We start from the raw sequence: 19,346 nt of genomic DNA on the forward strand, positions 1-19,346 counted from the left end.
CCCGAGCCATGAGTAAATTAAAATGGCTTTCGTCTACGTACTACCATTGCTAGTCATTTTCGCTTACCATTTTATTACACAAAGTTCCGTATTTAAATACAAAATATCGACGGCTTGTATAATGTGGTAAGAAGTTATTAAGGATTAAATTAAATAAAAACTTTACGAAGGATGTTATGTTTTGATAGGTTTATTCAAAGATCTCTAACTTTCGTTGTCTTTATTGAATTATTCTTGTCATATTTATAACAAAATTAACAGGTGTTAATTGAAAGAATGAAGTTTTCCGAGCGAACGACGAGCGTTGAATTTCTGTTTTTATATTTTTCTTAATTCCCATCTTCTATAGTAACACGCTAACACATATGGTACATTGTCGTCTTCTACGTCAATGTCTTGGCAAAGGCCATTCGCCATGCACATGTTATGTAAAACAACACATGTCATTATTTCGGGCCCTATAATGCTGCTGGCCCATTGGGCCGAATCCCATTAGACCGAATGTCCCATTGAACCGAATCCCGTTGGACCGAATATAGCCAAAATGTGCGGGTTTATTATCTTAAAATTTTCATTGCTATTAAAAGATATATTTTTAACACCGTATTTTACAACCGAATTAAAAAATGCCTCTTTTGGTTTAAAGAAATTACCCTGGTCCTTAAGCTTGCGTCTATCAATACACTTTCTATATGAATAATGATACTGTGATGGTCAAATCCCAAGTTTAAAGGATGCCTCTATTGTAACCGAGCCGAATCAAAGCCAACCTGAATGACCCGTAAAACAATCAATAATTTGGAAAAGGCATATATTTATTGTTCAAGGAACTTAAAAAATGCAGCGTTAATTGCTCCAAAATCTTTATAAAAATAATTTGTTGGAAAAGGCCCGCTTTTATTATGCAAGGACCTCAATGAAAATAAAAATATTATGGAAAATCGGTTATCCTACCACTTCCAATCCTAACCTAACCCTACCCTACCTCACCCAACCTAACAAAACATAACTTAACCCAACCTAACCTAACCCTACCCCACCCAACCTAACAAAACATAACCTAACCAAACCTAACCTTACCCTACCTAAGCCAACCTAACAAAACATAACCTAACCCAACCCAAACAAACATAACTTATTTTAACCGAACCCAACCCAACCTAAGCTAAACTGATTTGACATAACCTTAACCCTCTAAAATATTACCGTAATTTTAATAAAATTTACGCAAAATATTTCAAATACTCAAAGGCCATTATTGCAATAGTATTTTTTTATTACTTTATAGTTTCCCACACTGTCTACCGTAACTGCAATTAAGTTCAAATGAAATTAATAATCAATTGCATGAAACTATTATTACGTACTTTACTTTTTCTTTCGGGGAATCGATCCTAAGACTGTCGCACGGTAGTCCGATACTCTTCCACTGCGCCACGGTGAGACGAAAGTTCCTATCGCTAAATTAACTTATAAAGCCTTATAAGTAATAATAATATTCCTAATAAAATATCCCAATAGGCAGAAACCGCACAAACGGCGGGATTGAAAATCATATTTCGGATGAAATCTGTCGATTGGGAATTCGGTCGAATGGGATTCAATCCAATGGGAGGACACCCATTTGACCGAGTAACTAAGATGAGAAATGATTCTGGATCTTATAAGAGACAAGGACATGCAATAATGGAGTGCATAATATCGATATGCAGGCCTAGGTCGTTTGTACCAAAGCTGCCAACTGCAGTTGGAGTGTACATTCAGAGAAAATATGAATCAAGGTTCTCGTGTAGAATTATTCCAATTGAATCTTTAAAAGAAACGCCGCAGGTTGCCCCCTTCATATCAGTCAACGTAATATTATCGCCGTATCTTTCTTTCAGCTTGTTTTTTAAATGTTTGGTGGTGTACATGCATTTTGAAGGCGAAAATGCCTTAAATGTTTCTTCTAAATCATCCAAGGAATATTGACATTTGTCACTATTTTCCAAGTAGGAACATAATTTGGAAAAGGCTTCCCATAGTTCTGGGTTTTCCGGTCGTCCTATATGTCCTGATGATTCTTCATGCAAGAAAAATTGGAGCTTGCATGGCCTATGGTACTTTGCTTCTGCGGCAACTAAATCTACCACTGAATTTACACGCGCATTAAAAATTTCCCCAAGTTCATCGTTTCGTTCAAGAGCGCGTTTCTTTATAGCGTCAGCTATCTCTAGGGTTGTCACTTCTTAAACTGGTATGCGATACCGTATTTCCTGTTTTTCTTGCCTTTCACTAAGTAAAATCTTTCCACATAATAAACATTTGGTCTTAAAGTCAAATTGTTCGAGAGATGATCGTAGTCTCACTGCATTATCAGTTAACTCATTCCCAGATGTCTCACTGGAAGTGGCTTTTAGATGAGCCTCAATTCTCGAGGGACGCGTATAATTTTTCCTACAGAAAGTGTGAACTAAAATACTTGCAACATCTTGTTGTTTTACATGTAATAGATCCTTCCTTTTCAAACTGCATTCGATTAATGTTTTAATCCCCCTTGTCACGATGACAGTTTCGCCACTGAAAGGTTCAGAACACAAAACGCACTTATTCGCCTCATTCATCTTAATTTTTAACTAACGTTAAATTAAATATTTCTCAAGTACTTTTAAAAAAATAGTGATGCTATAGACATAGCTTACTCTAGTGGGAAATTGGAACAGAAACTAAAACTGAAAATCCACCCTGAAGCTAAAGAAATCGATAACAGTTCCATGAACGGCTACCAGGCTTAAATTACTACGCGCCGAAATGTGCGTGGGGTCTCAAACGATTCATTAAATCTCGAGATTAATTTGATCGATTTTCAAACGGAAAACTTAGTATGATTGAGCGTAAACAAATGTAAATAACGATGATTTTAGAAAAAAATTAAAATACGTTTAACATTTAAGAATTTTGGAAAGCAAAATATTTTTCAATTTTTTTTCCATAATAAGCGTGAACATCTCTGTAATAATAATGTAAGGGCTAGAAAATTGGATTGGTTTGGATTGTAATCGTCATAAGACATCGTTTAAAACAAACTTTATGTAAATCGGTCTATTAGATCTCGAGATATAGAAACATCCGGTATGGCGGCCATTTTCCAATATGGCGGCGAAAGCCGGCACCGGAGGCTTGGGGACTATTGGGACGTTAATTAGGACCATAAGCTCTTTCGATTCTGAAATTTTCAGCTTGGTCATATTTAGTTCCTTTCTTTGGCCAAAAAATGCGTATTTACCCTGTACTAAAACCTAACCCAACCCAACCTAATCTAACCTAACCTTAACCCTCTAAAAGATCACCGTAATTTCAATAAAATTTAGCAAAATATTTCAAATACTCAAAGGCCATTACTGCAATAGTATACTTTTATTACTTTATAGTTTCCCACACTGTCTACCGTAACTGCAATTAAGTTCAAATGAAATTAATAATCAATTGCATGAAACTATTATCACGTAGTTTACTTTTTCTTTCGGGGAATCGATCCAAGGACTGTCGCACGGTAGTCCGATACTTTTCCACTTCGCCACGGTGAGACGAAAGTTCCTATCGCTATATTAACTTATATAGCCTTATTATTAATAACAATATTCCTTAAAAAACCCAATAGACAGAAACCGCACAAACGGCGGGATTTAAAATCATATTTCGGATAAAATCGGTCGATTGGGAATTCGGTCACATATGGTTCGACCCAATGGGAGGACACCAAAAAGCATGAGGTTATGAAATTACATAAAAGCTTTAACTATTAGTTTAACAGTTCCAATTATTTAAATACACAGTTTTTTATTGAAGTTTTATTTAACACAATTTCTCTTTTGAGATGTCTTCACCTGAAAGGCATACCCTAGGTTGCCTCTTTTTTGGCGATAGGAGGAACCTGTTTAGTTGTACCATAGCCTACTCAAACACTGCGCTCACGGACGCAAGCTTCTAAGTTAACATATAGCACGAGCAGCTTACGGAAGTGGGCTATGCAGTTAGCAAGGTAAACCGAAAGGCAAGCCCAAGTGCCCAGGTTTTTACTTACTAGGTACAAAATTTACGTCACACGAATTGGCTCGAAAAAATGGCGCCTTCTATGGCCTTTTGACAGTGGATTACAGTTATTCATGTTAGTTCGTAAATTCATGTTCTTTTAAAATTTATTAATTTTAATGTAGAATATTGAGCTTATGGGAAACTCAACATTCAAAACGCGATAACATTGGTATAAGAAAGGATATTGACGATATTATCAACTATCTCAAATGGGTGGAGCCACAAAATACCCAGTCGAACATCACCGTCAACGACGTTGAAGCTGTATTATGGATATACGTTTTTGGAAACATCTTAGCTATCGCACTGTTCTTATTAGAAATTTTTAGTAAACTTCATTGTAACTGATAGTTCAATAAATTTCTCGGTGTAGATTTTGACAGATAATTTTATATTAACTTTATTTTGTAGAGAATATTAAAGTAAAAATGTACTTCGTAATATTTAAATTATGTAAATTAAAGATAAAAAGTTTTTATTAACAGATCAATGTGTTTTTGAAGTTATCTGAGTGAACATTCTGCCCAGTTTGGCCCATAACTCGCGAAGGTTGGTCAATTGGAAAGGCTGGGTTATTTATTGTTCGAAAGGTTAAGTTATGTTTAGTCTGCTTAGTTTTAATTTGGTAGGTTACGTTGACAAATCTAATCTCACTGACTCGCTGATCGCTAAGCTAATTGCTATTGGTAAGCCATCCCGTAGTCCATAAGCCTCTGTTAAAGCACGTCCCAGTAAAGTCATTGCGATAGCAAAGGCCGGATGCATGGCAACACAGAGAGGCCAGAAATCCATTAAATTAGCGAAGGAAATAAACAATTGTACTATAGCTGGTATAGAGTGCGTCTCTGCTGGGGTAAAAACACCTTATAACTGCATGGATGGGGGTTAGATTTTCCCCCAAAGGGATTGGTTGAATTTTCACAGGCTGAGAGCATTCAAGCAGACGCCACAAATGCAATGGCATCGCTGTAGCCCTAGTTTTTAAGACTAATTAAATGCTACTTATTTTGTAACAAGAAATAATTTAATTTTTAAATATTTCTCCTTTTATATATAGGAAAAGGCCGTTTTTTAAGGTAAGTGTTATCTTAGCAGACCTTTTTCTTTAACTCTAGTGAAATTAATAAAAAAATGTCTTAGTTGACAACCCGTACAAAAATTTACGGCTGCATTTTTGCTGTTAATTAGATTTTTTAGAATCTGCAATATATTGCAAATAAACTGGAATATTCTGGAAAAATACTGGAATAAACCTGAAAAATGTTCAATTTCAGACAAAATTAAGGTGATTCCAGAGAGCAATGCAGAACATTTTAGACGTTTTGCAGAAAAAATATCTTCCGTTGGAAAACTCAGTACAACAGTATACAAAATTTAGCAACTCTAGAGTCATAAAATAGTTACCTTACAGCTAGAAAACAGAGGGGAAATAGTAACTCCCGTAAGAAATCAGGATGTTTGTAGGCTCATTACAAGTACTGTACCTTCCAAATATATTGTATGCATGTTACAGTCAGAAATTGCTAAGTTTGTAGGATAATTGCAGGCGTGTTTCAGATACTTTTTACGATAATTGCAGACGCGTTTCAGATACTTTTCAGGATCATCACAGACGCGTTTCAGATACTTTTCAGGATCATTACAGGCGCGTTTCATATACTTTTCAGGATCATTGCCGGCGCGTTTCATATACTTTGTAGGAAAATTGCAGGCGCGTTTTAGATACTTTTTTGGATCATTGCAGGCGCGTTTCAGATACTTTGTAGGATAATTGCAGCCGCGTTTCAGATGATTTGCAGGATCATTGCAGCCGCGTTTCAGATAATTTTTAGGATAGTTGCAGGCGCATGTCAGATAATTTTTAGGATAGTTTCAGGCGCATGTCAGATACTTTGCAGGATAAATGCAGGCGCTTTTCATATACTTCGTAGGAAAATTGCAGGCGCGTTTCAGATACTTTTCAGGATCATTACTGGCGCGTTTCAGATACGTTTAAGGACCATTACAGGCGCGTTTCAGATACTTTTAAGGACCATTACAGGCGCGTTTCAGATACGATAATTACAGGTGCTTTTCAGATACTTTTTAGGATAATTACAGGCTCTTTTCATATACTTTGTAGGATAATTACAGGCGCGTTTCAGATACTTTGTAGGATAATTGCAGGCGCATTTCAGATACTTTGCAGGGTCATTGCACCCGCGTTTCAGATACTTTGTAGGATAATTGCAGCCGCGTTTCAAATACTTTGCAGGATCATTGCAGCCGTGTTTCAGATAATTTTTAGGATAGTTGCAGGCGCATGTCAGATAATTTTTAGGATAGTTGCAGGCGCATGTCAGATACTTTGCAGGATAAATGCAGGCGCTTTTCATATACTTTGTAGGAAAATAGCAGGCGCGTTTCAGATACTTTTACGGACCATTACAGGCGCGTTTCAGATACTTTAATTTGTACGATAATTGCAGGTGCTTTTCAGATGCTTTTTAGGATAATTGCAGGCGCGTTTCAGATACTTTTTAGGATAATTGCAGGCTCTTTTCATATAATTTGTAGGATAATTGCAGTTGCTTTTCATATACTTTGTAGGATAATTACAGGCGCGTTTCAGATACTTTGTAGGATAATTGCAGGCGCATTTCAGACACTTTTCAGGATAATTTCAGGAGCGTTTCATATACTTTGTAGGAAAATTGCAGGCGCGTTTCAGATACTTTTTAAGGATAATGGCAGGTGCTTTTCAGATAATTTTTAGGTTCATTGCAGCCGCACTTCAGATACTTCGTAGGATAATTACAGGCGCGTTTCAGATACTTTGTAGGATAATTGCAGGTACTTTTCAGAAATTTTTAGGATAATTGCAGGAGCATTTCAGATACTTCGTAGGATAATTGCAGGCGCTTTTCATATACTTTGTAGGATAATTGCAAGCGCGTTTCAGATACTTTTTTGGATCATTGCAGGCGCGTTTCAGATTATTTGTAGGATCATTGCAGGCGCGATATAGATACTTTGTGGAATAATTGCAGACGCGTTTCAGATACTTCGCAGGATCATTGCAGGTGCATTTCAGATACATCGCAGGATCATTGCAGGTGGATTTCAGATTCTTTGTAGGGTCATTGCAGGTGCGTTTCAGATACTTTGTAGGATAATTGCAGGCGCGTTTCAGATACTTTTAAGGACCATTACAGGCGCGTTTCAGATACGATAATTACAGGTGCTTTTCAGATACTTTTTAGGATAATTACAGGCTCTTTTCAGATACTTTGTAGGATAATTGCAGGCGCGTTTCAGATACTTTTTAGATTAATTGAAGGCTCTTTTCATATACTTTGTAGGATAATTGCAGGTGCGTTTCAGATACTTTGTAGGATCATTGCAGACGCGTTTCAGATACTTCGCAGGAGCATTTTAGATACTCTGTAGGATAATTGCAGGTGCGTTTCAGATACTTTGCAGGGTCATTGCAGCCGCGTTTCAGATTCTTTGTAGGATCATTGCAGGCGCGTTTCAGATACTTTGAAGGATAATTGCAGGCGCGATATAGATACTTTGTGGAATAATTGCAAACGCGTTTCAGATACTTCGCAGGATCATTGCAGGTGCATTTTAGATACATCGCAGGATCATTGCATGTGGATTTCAGATTCTTTGTAGGGTCATTGCAGGTGCGTTTCAGATACTTTGTAGGATAATTGCAGGTGCATTTCAGATTCTTTGCAGGATCATTGCAGGCGCGTTTCATATGCTTTGCAGAGTCATTGCGGGTTTTCCTATCAATTATTGTGAATCAGTAGCCTTATATACCCTAAATTTCCAAAAAAATTAAAGAGGCTTACGCTTGAGTTCAAACGTCAACAATAGCTATGTTTAAAATGAGTTTAGGAATAAAGTTTCTTAAAACGATTTAACTAGAAATAAGGTAAATTAATGACGATTAAATTAATAAATATCATTTATATTTATTTAAATATTTAAAAATAGCCTCTAAATTGCGTCTCGACTTGGGCTACGTTCAGTAACTGGAAATCGGAAAAAGCCGTTACCGCTACCGATGTGTTTTTTTCCGAACGCTACGTCAGAGTGACGTCAGACGTCACTGAACGTTTTTTTTTCTCTCTCTGTTGCGTTTGATGATACTTTCCATGATGGCGTCTGCTAGAGATTTTGGATTGAGGAGAAAACTGTTATTTTTGTTATTAAATGAACTATCTAACGATGATAAATCGGAAATAACCTTAATTCCAGTTCATTTGAAAAGATCTATAAAAGAAAAATGTGTTATCGTTTCGCTAGTGTCTTTGGACTGGATTTCTCGCCGTGTTGAACTTTAATTAATGACGTCATAAATCCGATTCGCATCGAAAAAACCTGCTCTTCCAGCCGCTGCGATCGGTGTCACATCGATGCGTAGCGTGACGTAGAAACCGGAAGTGCGAAAAACCGTACAGTAAAAAAATCGGTCTCCGATGCGCGCAGCGCTGCGTACGCTAGCAGTTACTGAACGTAGCCAATGAGAGGTTTATTTTGGATTCCCAACTTGTACTCATCTCTTACAAAAATATTAAGCTGTAATTCATCTGAATACACGCTTTTCTGACTTGCTAAAGTAATATCTGAGATGGTCCAACTGTTTAGGTACATGTACATTAAGCTCTCACCACATCTAGATAAGGTCTTTTCGTCTATCTAACATCCACAACATACACACTCACAGAACGTAATCGAAAAATTCTTTCAAACTTATAGCTAAAACCGATTACAACTGAAGGGAAGGGTCCCGACAGGCTCGTTTTACGTCTATTCGCAACCAGGAAAACTGCTGTAAACTTATATGATAGCGCTAAAGTACTTTGGTTCGCAATTTCCTTCACATTTCGAGCGCCATGGTGATAGTAGATCTTGTCTTAATCGGTTTCTATCCACGCTTGTTTTTCGTGTACCCGGGGCCACAAACACACACATACACACCCACAATCCATCAGCGCAATACCTAGGTGTGATTACATAACCACATCTAGCTAAAAATCACAAATACCCGCCCGGAGCGAGTTCCGCCAATTTCGGGCTATGCTCGAATCTCAGACAACACATTAAATTTTCCTCCAATATATTTTTCCCTGACATTTCCCTTACCTTTTAGGCTCATTTTCAATTTCCCTGACTTTTCCGGGTTTTCCAGGTCGTGTATGAACCCTGGCTTAGCTTTGGTTTGGGTAGGGTTTGGTTAGGTAAGGCTATTCTGCAATAGAGGCTTGCTATTTATCAAACTTGTGACTTGACCATTGCAATATCACCATCGATATGGAAACGTGTATTGATAGACGAAATCATTGAAACAAGTGTGTTTTTATGTTAAATAATAAAAATAAAAGATGCATTTTCTAATTCCGTTTGTAAAAACTGCATTAAAAATAAATGCATCGTTAAATAGCATCTAACATTTTACGATCATAAACCTGACATTTCGATTCAGTCCAAAGGGCCAGTGGCTTAAGTTTCAGGGTCTTAAAATGTAATTAACAAGAAAATAAAAATGTTATACTTGCGAACCGTGCTGAAATGAGTTTTGAAAAATTGTGCGGAAAGGGGCTAAGGGTTTCTAAGGTGTCAAAAATAGAACGGCGCGGAAACGGGCCACCTCCGAATCTCACATGAGAAAATAATGAGGTTTTGTAGGTGTAAAATTCCGCATACTGTAGGGCTATTGTTGTAGAAGATCTATCGAACTTTCGTGTGGAAAGTAACGTGGGAAATTGGTGGGATATGGTGATTAAAATTTCAATTTTCTAGCTTTTGTTCAAGGGGCAATTCTCAATTAAAAAGGCTAAACTTTACGGTTTAGCCCTTGGCACATTCAAAATACGGCAGTTTTTTCAATAAATATCATTTATTCAAGGTTAATTATAGGATAATTTGTTAAAATTAAGTTGCGCTGAAATTAATTAAAATGTATATATTTTCCATGTTTTATGTCTATATTTTACCCTTCATATTATAGGTTAGGTTTGGTTAGGTTATATTTTTAGGGTATCTTATGGTATTTGGTGGCTAGGAAGAAGGAACTGGTGCCCGGGTTTTTATGGTCATGAAAATATTGATTAAAATAGTTTCCGCGACTTAAATGTAATTAATTATCATATATTTAACCTCTAAGAAATAATATTTATTGGAAAAACTGTATTTTAATGTTCGAACTAAACCGTAAGTTTTTCACAATTAAATCGTAACATTTTAAATACGTTTATTACTTTGTACTTAGTATATGATGTCTTAGATAAGTGAAAAGTTTACGAGAAATAATCCTTGAGTTTAAGCCTCATCTCAAGGCTCATATACATGCACGATTGTAGCTCGTAAAAACAGGATTTTGCTTGAACTATTTGAAATCTTTTCTGCACAAGCTCAAGCGCGGCCATTTACATGACTGCTTGTAGCTTCGCTTGTTCCTTGGTTTGGTTTTTAATAAGCTCAATCCGCAACCAAAACTAATTTGGTTTTTATCTACCAAGCACAAAAAAAGCCACCGCCATCAATGAAACATCCGTTTTAAATCATTTTGACAATATTTTTAACTGGATATTAGTTATATACCTGGCCTCTTTGAAGTGGCAAATGTACCGCATTGACGTTATGAATATAAAACACATATTTGAATAATTAGGCCAAACACATGTTTATAAAATTAGGCTTAAGAAAAGTTTGAAACGTTAGGCTTGAGGTAAAGTTTGAAACATTAGGCTTAAGGAAAAGTTTGAAACATTAGGCTTAAGAAAAGTTTGAAACGTTAGGCTTAACGAAAATCTGAACAATATCAAGTTATTTCTTAAAATATATCTTTAAATGTATGTAAATAAAAATGCTTGAAGCTTGCGCTTGAGCCTGTAAAAATGTAAAAAAAATCTACAGCTCTGTCACTAGGGAAAAGTTTACGCACAAGCAGATTTTTAGAAACCATGTAAATCAGCCTTAAGGCTTATTTTCGTTGCTAAGCCTAGTTTGAAACTTTGAACTGAAGCGCGCGAGGGGCGAGCTCTCGATCGTAAACCAACCACTTACGTCATTTTGACGAGGAATTAAAAATAAATCATTTCCGCGCATTGCGATTATCACAATCGATTAGTGGGTGAACCCCAGTTTTACATTATTTCCAAAAAAATTGGAATCTCGGCGAAATGTGAACCGATTTTAACGAAACTTGTCTTATTTTAAAAAGAAAGGGACTCCCTAGTCACCAACCCTTAAATTGTACTTGAAAAGTGTATTTCAAAACAGACTCGCCCTCTAAAGTCAATAAGCAATAATTATTTCGAGGCCAATAAGAGGCCATTTCAGGCCACACATTTCTAATTATATGCAAATCAAAATTGGAAACTTGATCTGAAAATATGACGACGCAGAAACGCGTGTAATCATGTTATGTCACAAAGGATAGCTAGTCTCATACTTACGAAGCACTCGCGTCTTTATTCCAAGCTATATTCGAGTATTGAATAGTATTGGTCCATTTGATCGCCGCAGAGATCTCAAGAACTCCGTGGGAATAATTTGATCACAAGATTGGTCGCTATTTATGGAGCGGGAGATTTTCTATTAACATGGCTAACTCGATCACGTCCGTGAGAGGGTAGGCCATGGCTCTAGAAACTGATTATCGTCCGCTTCATAATTGAGAAAACTAGAGGGCGCAATTATAAAATTCTTTAAAAATTTACTATTCTTTTATCCACGTTTAGAAATTAAAGTATGCAACTGTTAAATAAAAATTATTGAAATTAAACCAATTAAAGTTCAAATAAACAAAAGTTAGCCTTTACGGATGTTCTGCGTCTAAAAACGGAATAAAAGCAGCTCACGACAATCAGTCCAAAAATACTAGGGAAAAGTGTCCTGTAGCATCAAAAATAAATAGGGGAAAGTGTCGACTGCCATATTTTCCTGCATTTGGCTTTGCTTGGCATGCATTTCGAGACGCTCAAGCGCGCGAGAGGTGTTTAAAATGGTATCAGCCAATCAGATTTGTAGTTCATGGTGTCATTCCTCCAAAAAATAAGGCTCGTACGTCAAAAAAGAGGAGAATTGGCATAGGCTTATCTTAAGGAAGAGTCACAACATCCGCGCCCTGTTCTATTTATTTTTGGTAGCTTTGCACTTCCGATAATAGCGCTAGGTTTGAGCGACCGCTGTAGGGGCGACGTTAATTCTTTATAGACCAGAACTATTAGCAATGATTATTTGACTAAAGTCGTTAAATTGAAACCTTCCAGGATTTGGAAGTTGGTTGTTGGGGCAGTGGCAGTCGTCAATCGTGAGCGTAGAAGAGCAGCTTAGAATCGGTGGTCCGATCCACGGAATAGAGGAGTGAAGGGCCCCTCGAATCTCCCATAAAGAACCAAAGTCTTTCCAGGTAACTTCATCAAATTCGAGAGTTCTGTCTTTTATTATGGTTTTGCATTTTTTTAATTTCGCCCATTTCAATTTTTTTCAAATTGCCGGTTGTCGTTCCTTCTGAGCAGCGTCAAGGAAGGCGCCCAAACTCATTTAAAGTGAAACAATCGAGAGAGGGACAAAGCAATTCTAAAGTTCATTTCGAAATAGTTTCTGATCTTAAATCTCAATCGAAGGCAACGAAATTCAAAAGGTAGAACTTGATTTAAGAGAGGTTCAGTTCTGGAAAACAACTTGTTCAGGGTTAGCAATAAATTCCCAGATTCTCCAAATGATTCCTTCAATTTTATTTCCCTAATTATTCTTTGGCTCAAAAGCTATTTGTCAATAGGGATAACTCTAAAGAATATTTTAGAGTCAACTCTTCATTCGGACAATTATCTTTTAAAGAAAAATTTATCGTGCAATTTTGCTATTTTCGTAAACCCAAGAGGGGCATTCCATGCGATTTCGACAAGTGATGTCACCATGGGTCAATCGATTTTTTCCAAATTTGGTACACCACTAGATACCATTAAGAAACTAAGGTTTGCAAGATTTTAGCTCAAAATATTGAGAAGTTTTCAAAATATTTAAATTTTCCCGGAACCCTCCATTTTTATAAAGATTTTTTTGGTTTTTGCACCCCTTTATATATATGAACCTAACTTTTTTTCTATACAGTATTTCTGAACAAAATTTAACAGACTTATTAAGTGTTGCTAGGACTACTTATTGGTGAAAATTACACGGTTCTAGCTCAAAGCACTGCCGAGTTATTAAGCATCTAAAATTAAAATTTTGTTTTCGGGGGGTCCCATTCATTGAGGTTTATGGTCATGTGGACAAGTGAAAAATCTATATATTTTAGTACCATTAGATACCTCTCAAAGAGATCTTTAAAATGAGCTCTTAAAAAAAATATGGTTTTTCTTGGTTTTGATTTGACAGAAAAAAAACTAATTTCTCGAAAATGACTGGTTTTTCAAATTTTATTTTATGAACATTGGCAAGTATTTTAACTTCTTTTGGAGAATAGAGCGCGAATGTTTTCCAAATCATAATCTTTTAAATTAAATGATCTCGCTCTGGATGCAATGGCCGTTGGCTCTGATATCAGACGCAAAATGGAGTTAAGAGGCACATGGCATTTGTCGTCTCTGTTGGGCCATGAAAGGCGATTAGTGTCCTTGTCTCTTTTCATGAATTTAATAAGGAAATCGTTCTCTACTGGAAAGGTTTCCAATACCAAACCAATGTACCAGTCTTGGTCATAAATGGCTGCAACATATTGACCAGCTGTCACGTCACGAAAGGAAAGCTCTTCGTCATGTTCGTGGCACTCTTCTACCACAACTTTGACTTTCTGTCCTAAATCGTCCGCAGATATTCGGTGCATAAAGAGTTCGGTTTTCGAGATTGGAACAAACTTGTGGTGGCTTCGAGTAACCAATATTGTTGTCGCTTTTGAAAGTCTTGACTCAATTTTATTCCGATGCAATTGAACCATTTCTTTTCGAGCATAAAAGAACTTAATTGAAAGGATATTCTTATCTGCCCACTCAAAGAACTTTTCTGGGGTTAGTATTTGATTGTGCGTTGGTGATTGAAGTGTAGCTCGAGATACTAGACGTTTAGCCGTCCCTCCAATGCCATCGCAAGGGCTTTTGCCGTGGCTGGTGGCAAAGAAATTCCATTCAGCCGTAACGCCGAAGTCGTCTTCATGGTGGCAAAGATTCACAAAGTTTTTACAATTCTTATATTGGGACGAGGCTCCGTCGCTGAAGTAGTGTATGTGTTTCAAGTTTGGGAGTACAGATCGAAGATGTTGAACAACTAACGTAATGTAGAAGTTCACCGTCGAAGCACCATGGTCCATTTCGTCAGAAACTATGCAGCAGCTCAGGCATTTCAATTCATTTTCGCATTTGTAATACGATACAAACGGATGCAGTGTTGCCTGGCTATTTTCCCAGTGGAACCCTTGTACAGCGTCTTGTACAATGAAAGAAAAATTTTCAGCAAAGTCCATCAACGTCACTATATGATTTTCCAACAGATTATCTTTTAAATTTCTTAGGTAAGTCGCTTGTGACTTGGCTATGAAATGATGAGGCGCTACACGAGCCATGCATGTGGTAAAATTAGGAATAAAATCACTTAATGACTCTCTAACGTCTATGAGGTTCGTTTGCCCATTAATATGCACCCACTGCTTGTACGAAAGGTGATCTTCAGAATCGAATTCTCTTTCTTCAAACAATGTTTTAAGGTAAGCTGCGAAACTTTCATCCCCTGGGCAGTTTTCGCAGCCGTGAAGCATGCATTGCCGATCATTTGCGTCACACACAGATTTCAGCATTAGAATTTTATAGTCGATCTTCGTTGGCAAAGCCAGAGCCATCAACTTTAAATTTTGGTGAATTTCGCAGACGCACACGCTATGGGCACCTTTTGAAGAAACTGTTACGCACCACTTTGGCCTAAGTGTGCAAAATTTTGAAAATCCGATCTTCGCCTGTGGAAATATTGTCTTGAATTGGACATAAATCTCTCTAAGATTGTTTTTGCACTTTGGCACCATTTTCTCTAATTGAAACGTATTCTTTTTTACCCGGACACATCCTTGAAACTTCATCGTCTTCGTAAAACAGTCGCGCTTGAGCTTCTATCTCAGGTCTTAATGCATTACCAGTCCTCTGTTGAAGATCTGGTAAAATTCCGAACTCTTTCTTTAATTTTCGAGCCTTTCTGACCAAATAATGAGTCACTTCAAACTCTTCAGAAATTTTCGAAATAGGCCAGGAGTTTGGCACTAATGTCAAAAGCTTGCATTTATCTTGTCTTGAAGAATTTCTCACTTTTTCTTTTAATTGGGATATCAAGTTGTCGAAGACTTCATCATTGCCATTTGTTGAGCTCGGGTCGCATTCGCTTTCTTCAATGTTAAGAAGTTTCGCTACTTTAGATTTTACTCCTTCTATGGTTTCTCTAACTTTTCGTTTAGCATAAGCAGGGCGTTGATGCTCGTGTAAACCATGTAGCTTAAGTGGTGACGTTTCAAGAGCCACTAACGAACTGTTAAAGGTTTCTAACTGTCGTTCGTTCTCTTGAGTTAGGGTAAAAGGTTGACTTTCTTCTTTGGCACTATCACTTTTCTCACTTAGACTCTGTGACTCATCTGGTTCAGCATTTCGAATCGAATTTAACTTGATAGTACATTGTAAACATAATTTCTGGCCTGGCTTAATATCCTTGCCAGTTCTTTCATTAAGAAGCACAGACTCTTCTAAAGATACAAGTTTTTTCAAAGAGGGACCAGAAGGTAAACATTTCCGGTGCAATTGAAATGGGTTGCAGCATTTTAATTGTAATGAAGAATATCTCGACACAAGAGCAGAAAAGTGATGAAAACAAACAGTTTTTAAAAGTTCAGCATCGATTCCAGACCTTAAAGATATAAGCACACGGTCCTCGCTTTCAATTTCGGAATATAAATTTAAACCAACCTTTCTTGAAAAAACTAGTTTGTGACAACAGTCATCATTTATTTCACCAACTGAACATTGTGAAAGTGCCATTATCGACGAATAAATAAAGACAATCTAATGTAAAACGTTTCCGCGTAAAATAAGACGACCTTTAAATAATACCGAACTTTTTGAAATTGCCGAACAACGGACTATGTGGTTTTGTACGCCCTCTATTGACAAAGCGGCGACTGAACACGTTTTTCCCCTTTTGAGCGGGAAACGATCACCTAAAATAATCAGCCTGCCTTTTGAATGCGCTTTCTTTCCTCAACGAAGCATTTTTACATCCCAACTCTCTTCACCCCGTGGTATAGTGCGAATCGCTAGCATTTAAATAAAAATACTTGCCAATGTTCATAAAATAAAATTTGAAAAACCAGTCATTTTCGAGAAATTAGTTTTTTTTCTGTCAAATCAAAACCAAGAAAAACCATATTTTTTTTAAGAGCTCATTTTAAAGATCTCTTTGAGAGGTATCTAATGGTACTAAAATATATAGATTTTTCACTTGTCCACATGACCATAAACCTCAATGAATGGGACCCCCCGAAAACAAAATTTTAATTTTAGATGCTTAATAACTCGGCAGTGCTTTGAGCTAGAACAATGTAATTTTCACCAATAAGTAGCCCTAGCAACACTTAATAAGTCTGTTAAATTTTGTTCAGAAATACTGTATAGAAAAAAAGTTAGGTTCATATATATAAAGGGGTGCAAAAATCAAAAAAATCTTTATAAAAATGGAGGGTTCCGGGAAAATTTAAATATTTTGAAAACTTCTCAATATTTTGAGCTAAAATCTTGCAAACCTTAGTTTCTTAATGGTATCTAGTGGTGTACTAAATTTGGAAAAAATCGATTGACCCATGGTGACATCACTTGTCGAAATCGCATGGAATGCCCCAAGAACTGTTGTTTTCCACTAAAATCAAATTGCCTTCCCTGGCTAAACGTATAAGCAATTTCAAGGCAGTTTTTGGAAGTCAATTACAAAACTCAATGTATATTCCAGGGATTTCAATGACCCGCGGCCATGTATAATACGCGCACTACGAAACAACGGAGTCTTCGGCCTCTCTAAACTGCGTCAAAGACATTTTCCAGGTAATTTCACGACAGAGCCATTTTCAGTTCGGACAAACTACGCCGAATCGAGTAATTGCGGATGTTGAAGGTTCCAACTCATTGATTCATCTGTCTTACAGCGGACGATCATTTCTCGAGTTTGTAAAACAAGAACTCGAGATCAATGGCGACATTTTCCCCTTAAAAACACCGACGCGCCGGTGAAAGTTCCCACCCTGATGGGCCATTTCAATCCAAGTGAGTGCAGTTTAGAACGCCATAGCTTTAAATTGATCAATTTTAGATGAAATATGATAAAGCTCTTCAATGTTTCGTATTTACGGCGTTTCTTTAAAGTTTTTAGGCTCGAAATGCGAACGTGGTGAAATGAAATTAGTGTCAACTGACAACGAGAAACAAAATGAAGCTCCCGAACACTGTTACTTCCCTGTCCCTGACGTCAACAGTCATTAGTGTACATCCCAGTGTAAATACACGAGTGTGTTGCGAGGAACAATGTCCCGAATTACGCAGTCAACAATCAGTTGCCTTTAAAATTAAGGTCCACAATCTCCCTCTCGAGATGAAACAAGAACTTTCTTAGGAATAAAACCCTTGGAATCTGATGGCAGCGTTCAGGAGGATACTAGGCACTTCGAATATACACGAAGCTTCGCGGAATGGTGACTTAAAAAGAGTTAAGACATTATTAGCGAGAGGAGAAGACCCTGACAAGGAGGAGGAAAATGGTGGCACGGCGTTACACGTCGCTGCCCAAAATGGACATGTAGAAGTCGTCAAACTACTTCTGGAAAAGAGAGCTCGAATTGAGGCGATCGACAATGAAGGCAGAACACCCTTATACTTGGCATCCCGAGAAGACAAATTGAACGTCGTCAGATACCTGTTGGAAAATGGGGCGCAAGTCAATTGGGCAGACGAAGATGGCATCACACCCTTGTACATCGCTTCCAATTATGGTCACTTGAACGTCGTCACTCACTTGATCCAAAATGGAGCGCAAGTCAATCAGGCCGATAAAGATGGCTTCACACCCTTGTACGTCGCATCCAAGAACGGTCACGTGGATGTCGTCACTCCCTTGATCCAAAATGGGGCGCAAGTCAATCAGGCCACTATAGATGGCTTCACACCCTTTTTCATCGCTTCCTATTATGGTCATTTGGAGGTCGTCATTCACATGATCCAAAATGGGGCGCGAGTCAATCAGGCCAATAATAATGGCACCACACCCTTGTCATTCGCTTCTCAGGAAGGTCACTTGGACGTCGTCACTCTCTTGATCCAAATGGGAGCACAAGTCAATCAGGCTCGTAAAGATGGCGTCACACCCTTGTTCTTAGCTTCCCTGATGGGTCACTTGGGTGTCGTCAGATATTTGCTGGAAAACGGCGCCGACAATCACCTGACTGACAAATTTGGCCGAACCGCTTTGTCCTGCGCGCATTATTCCGTTAGAAAAGAAATAGAAAAACTGTTTGATGAACACGAAAGAAGAAAGGAGAAAGAAAGAGAAATTTCGAATGAAGGAGTTAAGAGCGAGGCGGCGGAATCGAATTCCGGTCAAACTGAAAAGTCAACTGAGAGCGAGCGGGAGCAAGAGATTTGGAAACTTCGAGCGAGTGTATCGAGTTTGAACGAACAAGTGACCAAACTGGAAAGTGAACTGTCAAGGGTCAAGAGTCGGAAAGTGGAGTGTAACAAAGAGAAGACGGAAGAGATTGACGAACTGAAGCGACAACGATTGGAACTATGGAGCCGACTGAACAGAGCTCTGACGTCGGAAAGTAACACCGCCGGCTCCTCGAGCAACGACATCCAAGAACAAGTTATGGTCGAACTGACAGAGTCCTTGGCCAAAAGGCGCCAACGCATCGCGTCTCTATTGGCAGAAAAAGACAGCTACGATCGGAGAAAGGAGGCCGAAATAGAGGAACTGAGAAGTCGGCTGGAAACGATAATCTCCGAGAGGGACGCCGAAATAGCTCGTCTGAAGGCCATCATTCGACAACTCGAGGACAGGGTCCAAGAACTGGTCGGATTAGTGGGCGATCGGGACAGGGAGATCGAAAGACTAAATCAGTTGATCGGGAAACTGCACCTGGAGACAAACTTTACCTACGTCTACTCGCCAGTGCAAGTAAACAACTACAACGCGGCACCCAACGCCGGAGAAGCCACCATCAACATCGCATCAAACAAGCGTTGAATTCCATCTAAATG

General features: G+C 38.0%; 1 protein-coding gene across 1 annotated transcript; it reads left to right on the forward strand.

Moving 5' to 3' along the window:
* Positions 1–17,722: 17,722 nt before the first annotated feature.
* LOC149653741 (uncharacterized) lies at positions 17,723–19,346 on the forward strand. Its single transcript, XM_089849008.1, has one exon. The coding sequence runs from the start codon at positions 17,728–17,730 to the stop codon at positions 19,330–19,332; it is 1,605 nt and encodes a 534-aa protein (XP_089705134.1). The 5' UTR covers positions 17,723–17,727; the 3' UTR covers positions 19,333–19,346.

The sequence above is a fragment of the Phalangium opilio genome, unplaced genomic scaffold (assembly GCF_054372755.1).
Source record: "Phalangium opilio isolate 3A_F unplaced genomic scaffold, DU_Popi_V2 ptg000082l_1, whole genome shotgun sequence".
In the NCBI taxonomy this organism is placed as follows: domain Eukaryota; kingdom Metazoa; phylum Arthropoda; class Arachnida; order Opiliones; family Phalangiidae; genus Phalangium; species Phalangium opilio.

What these genes read in the sequence shown, in the direction of transcription:
- LOC149653741 (XM_089849008.1), top strand. Translation starts at nt 17,728, where the DNA reads ATGGCAGCGTTCAGGAGGATACTAGGCACTTCGAATATACACGAAGCT.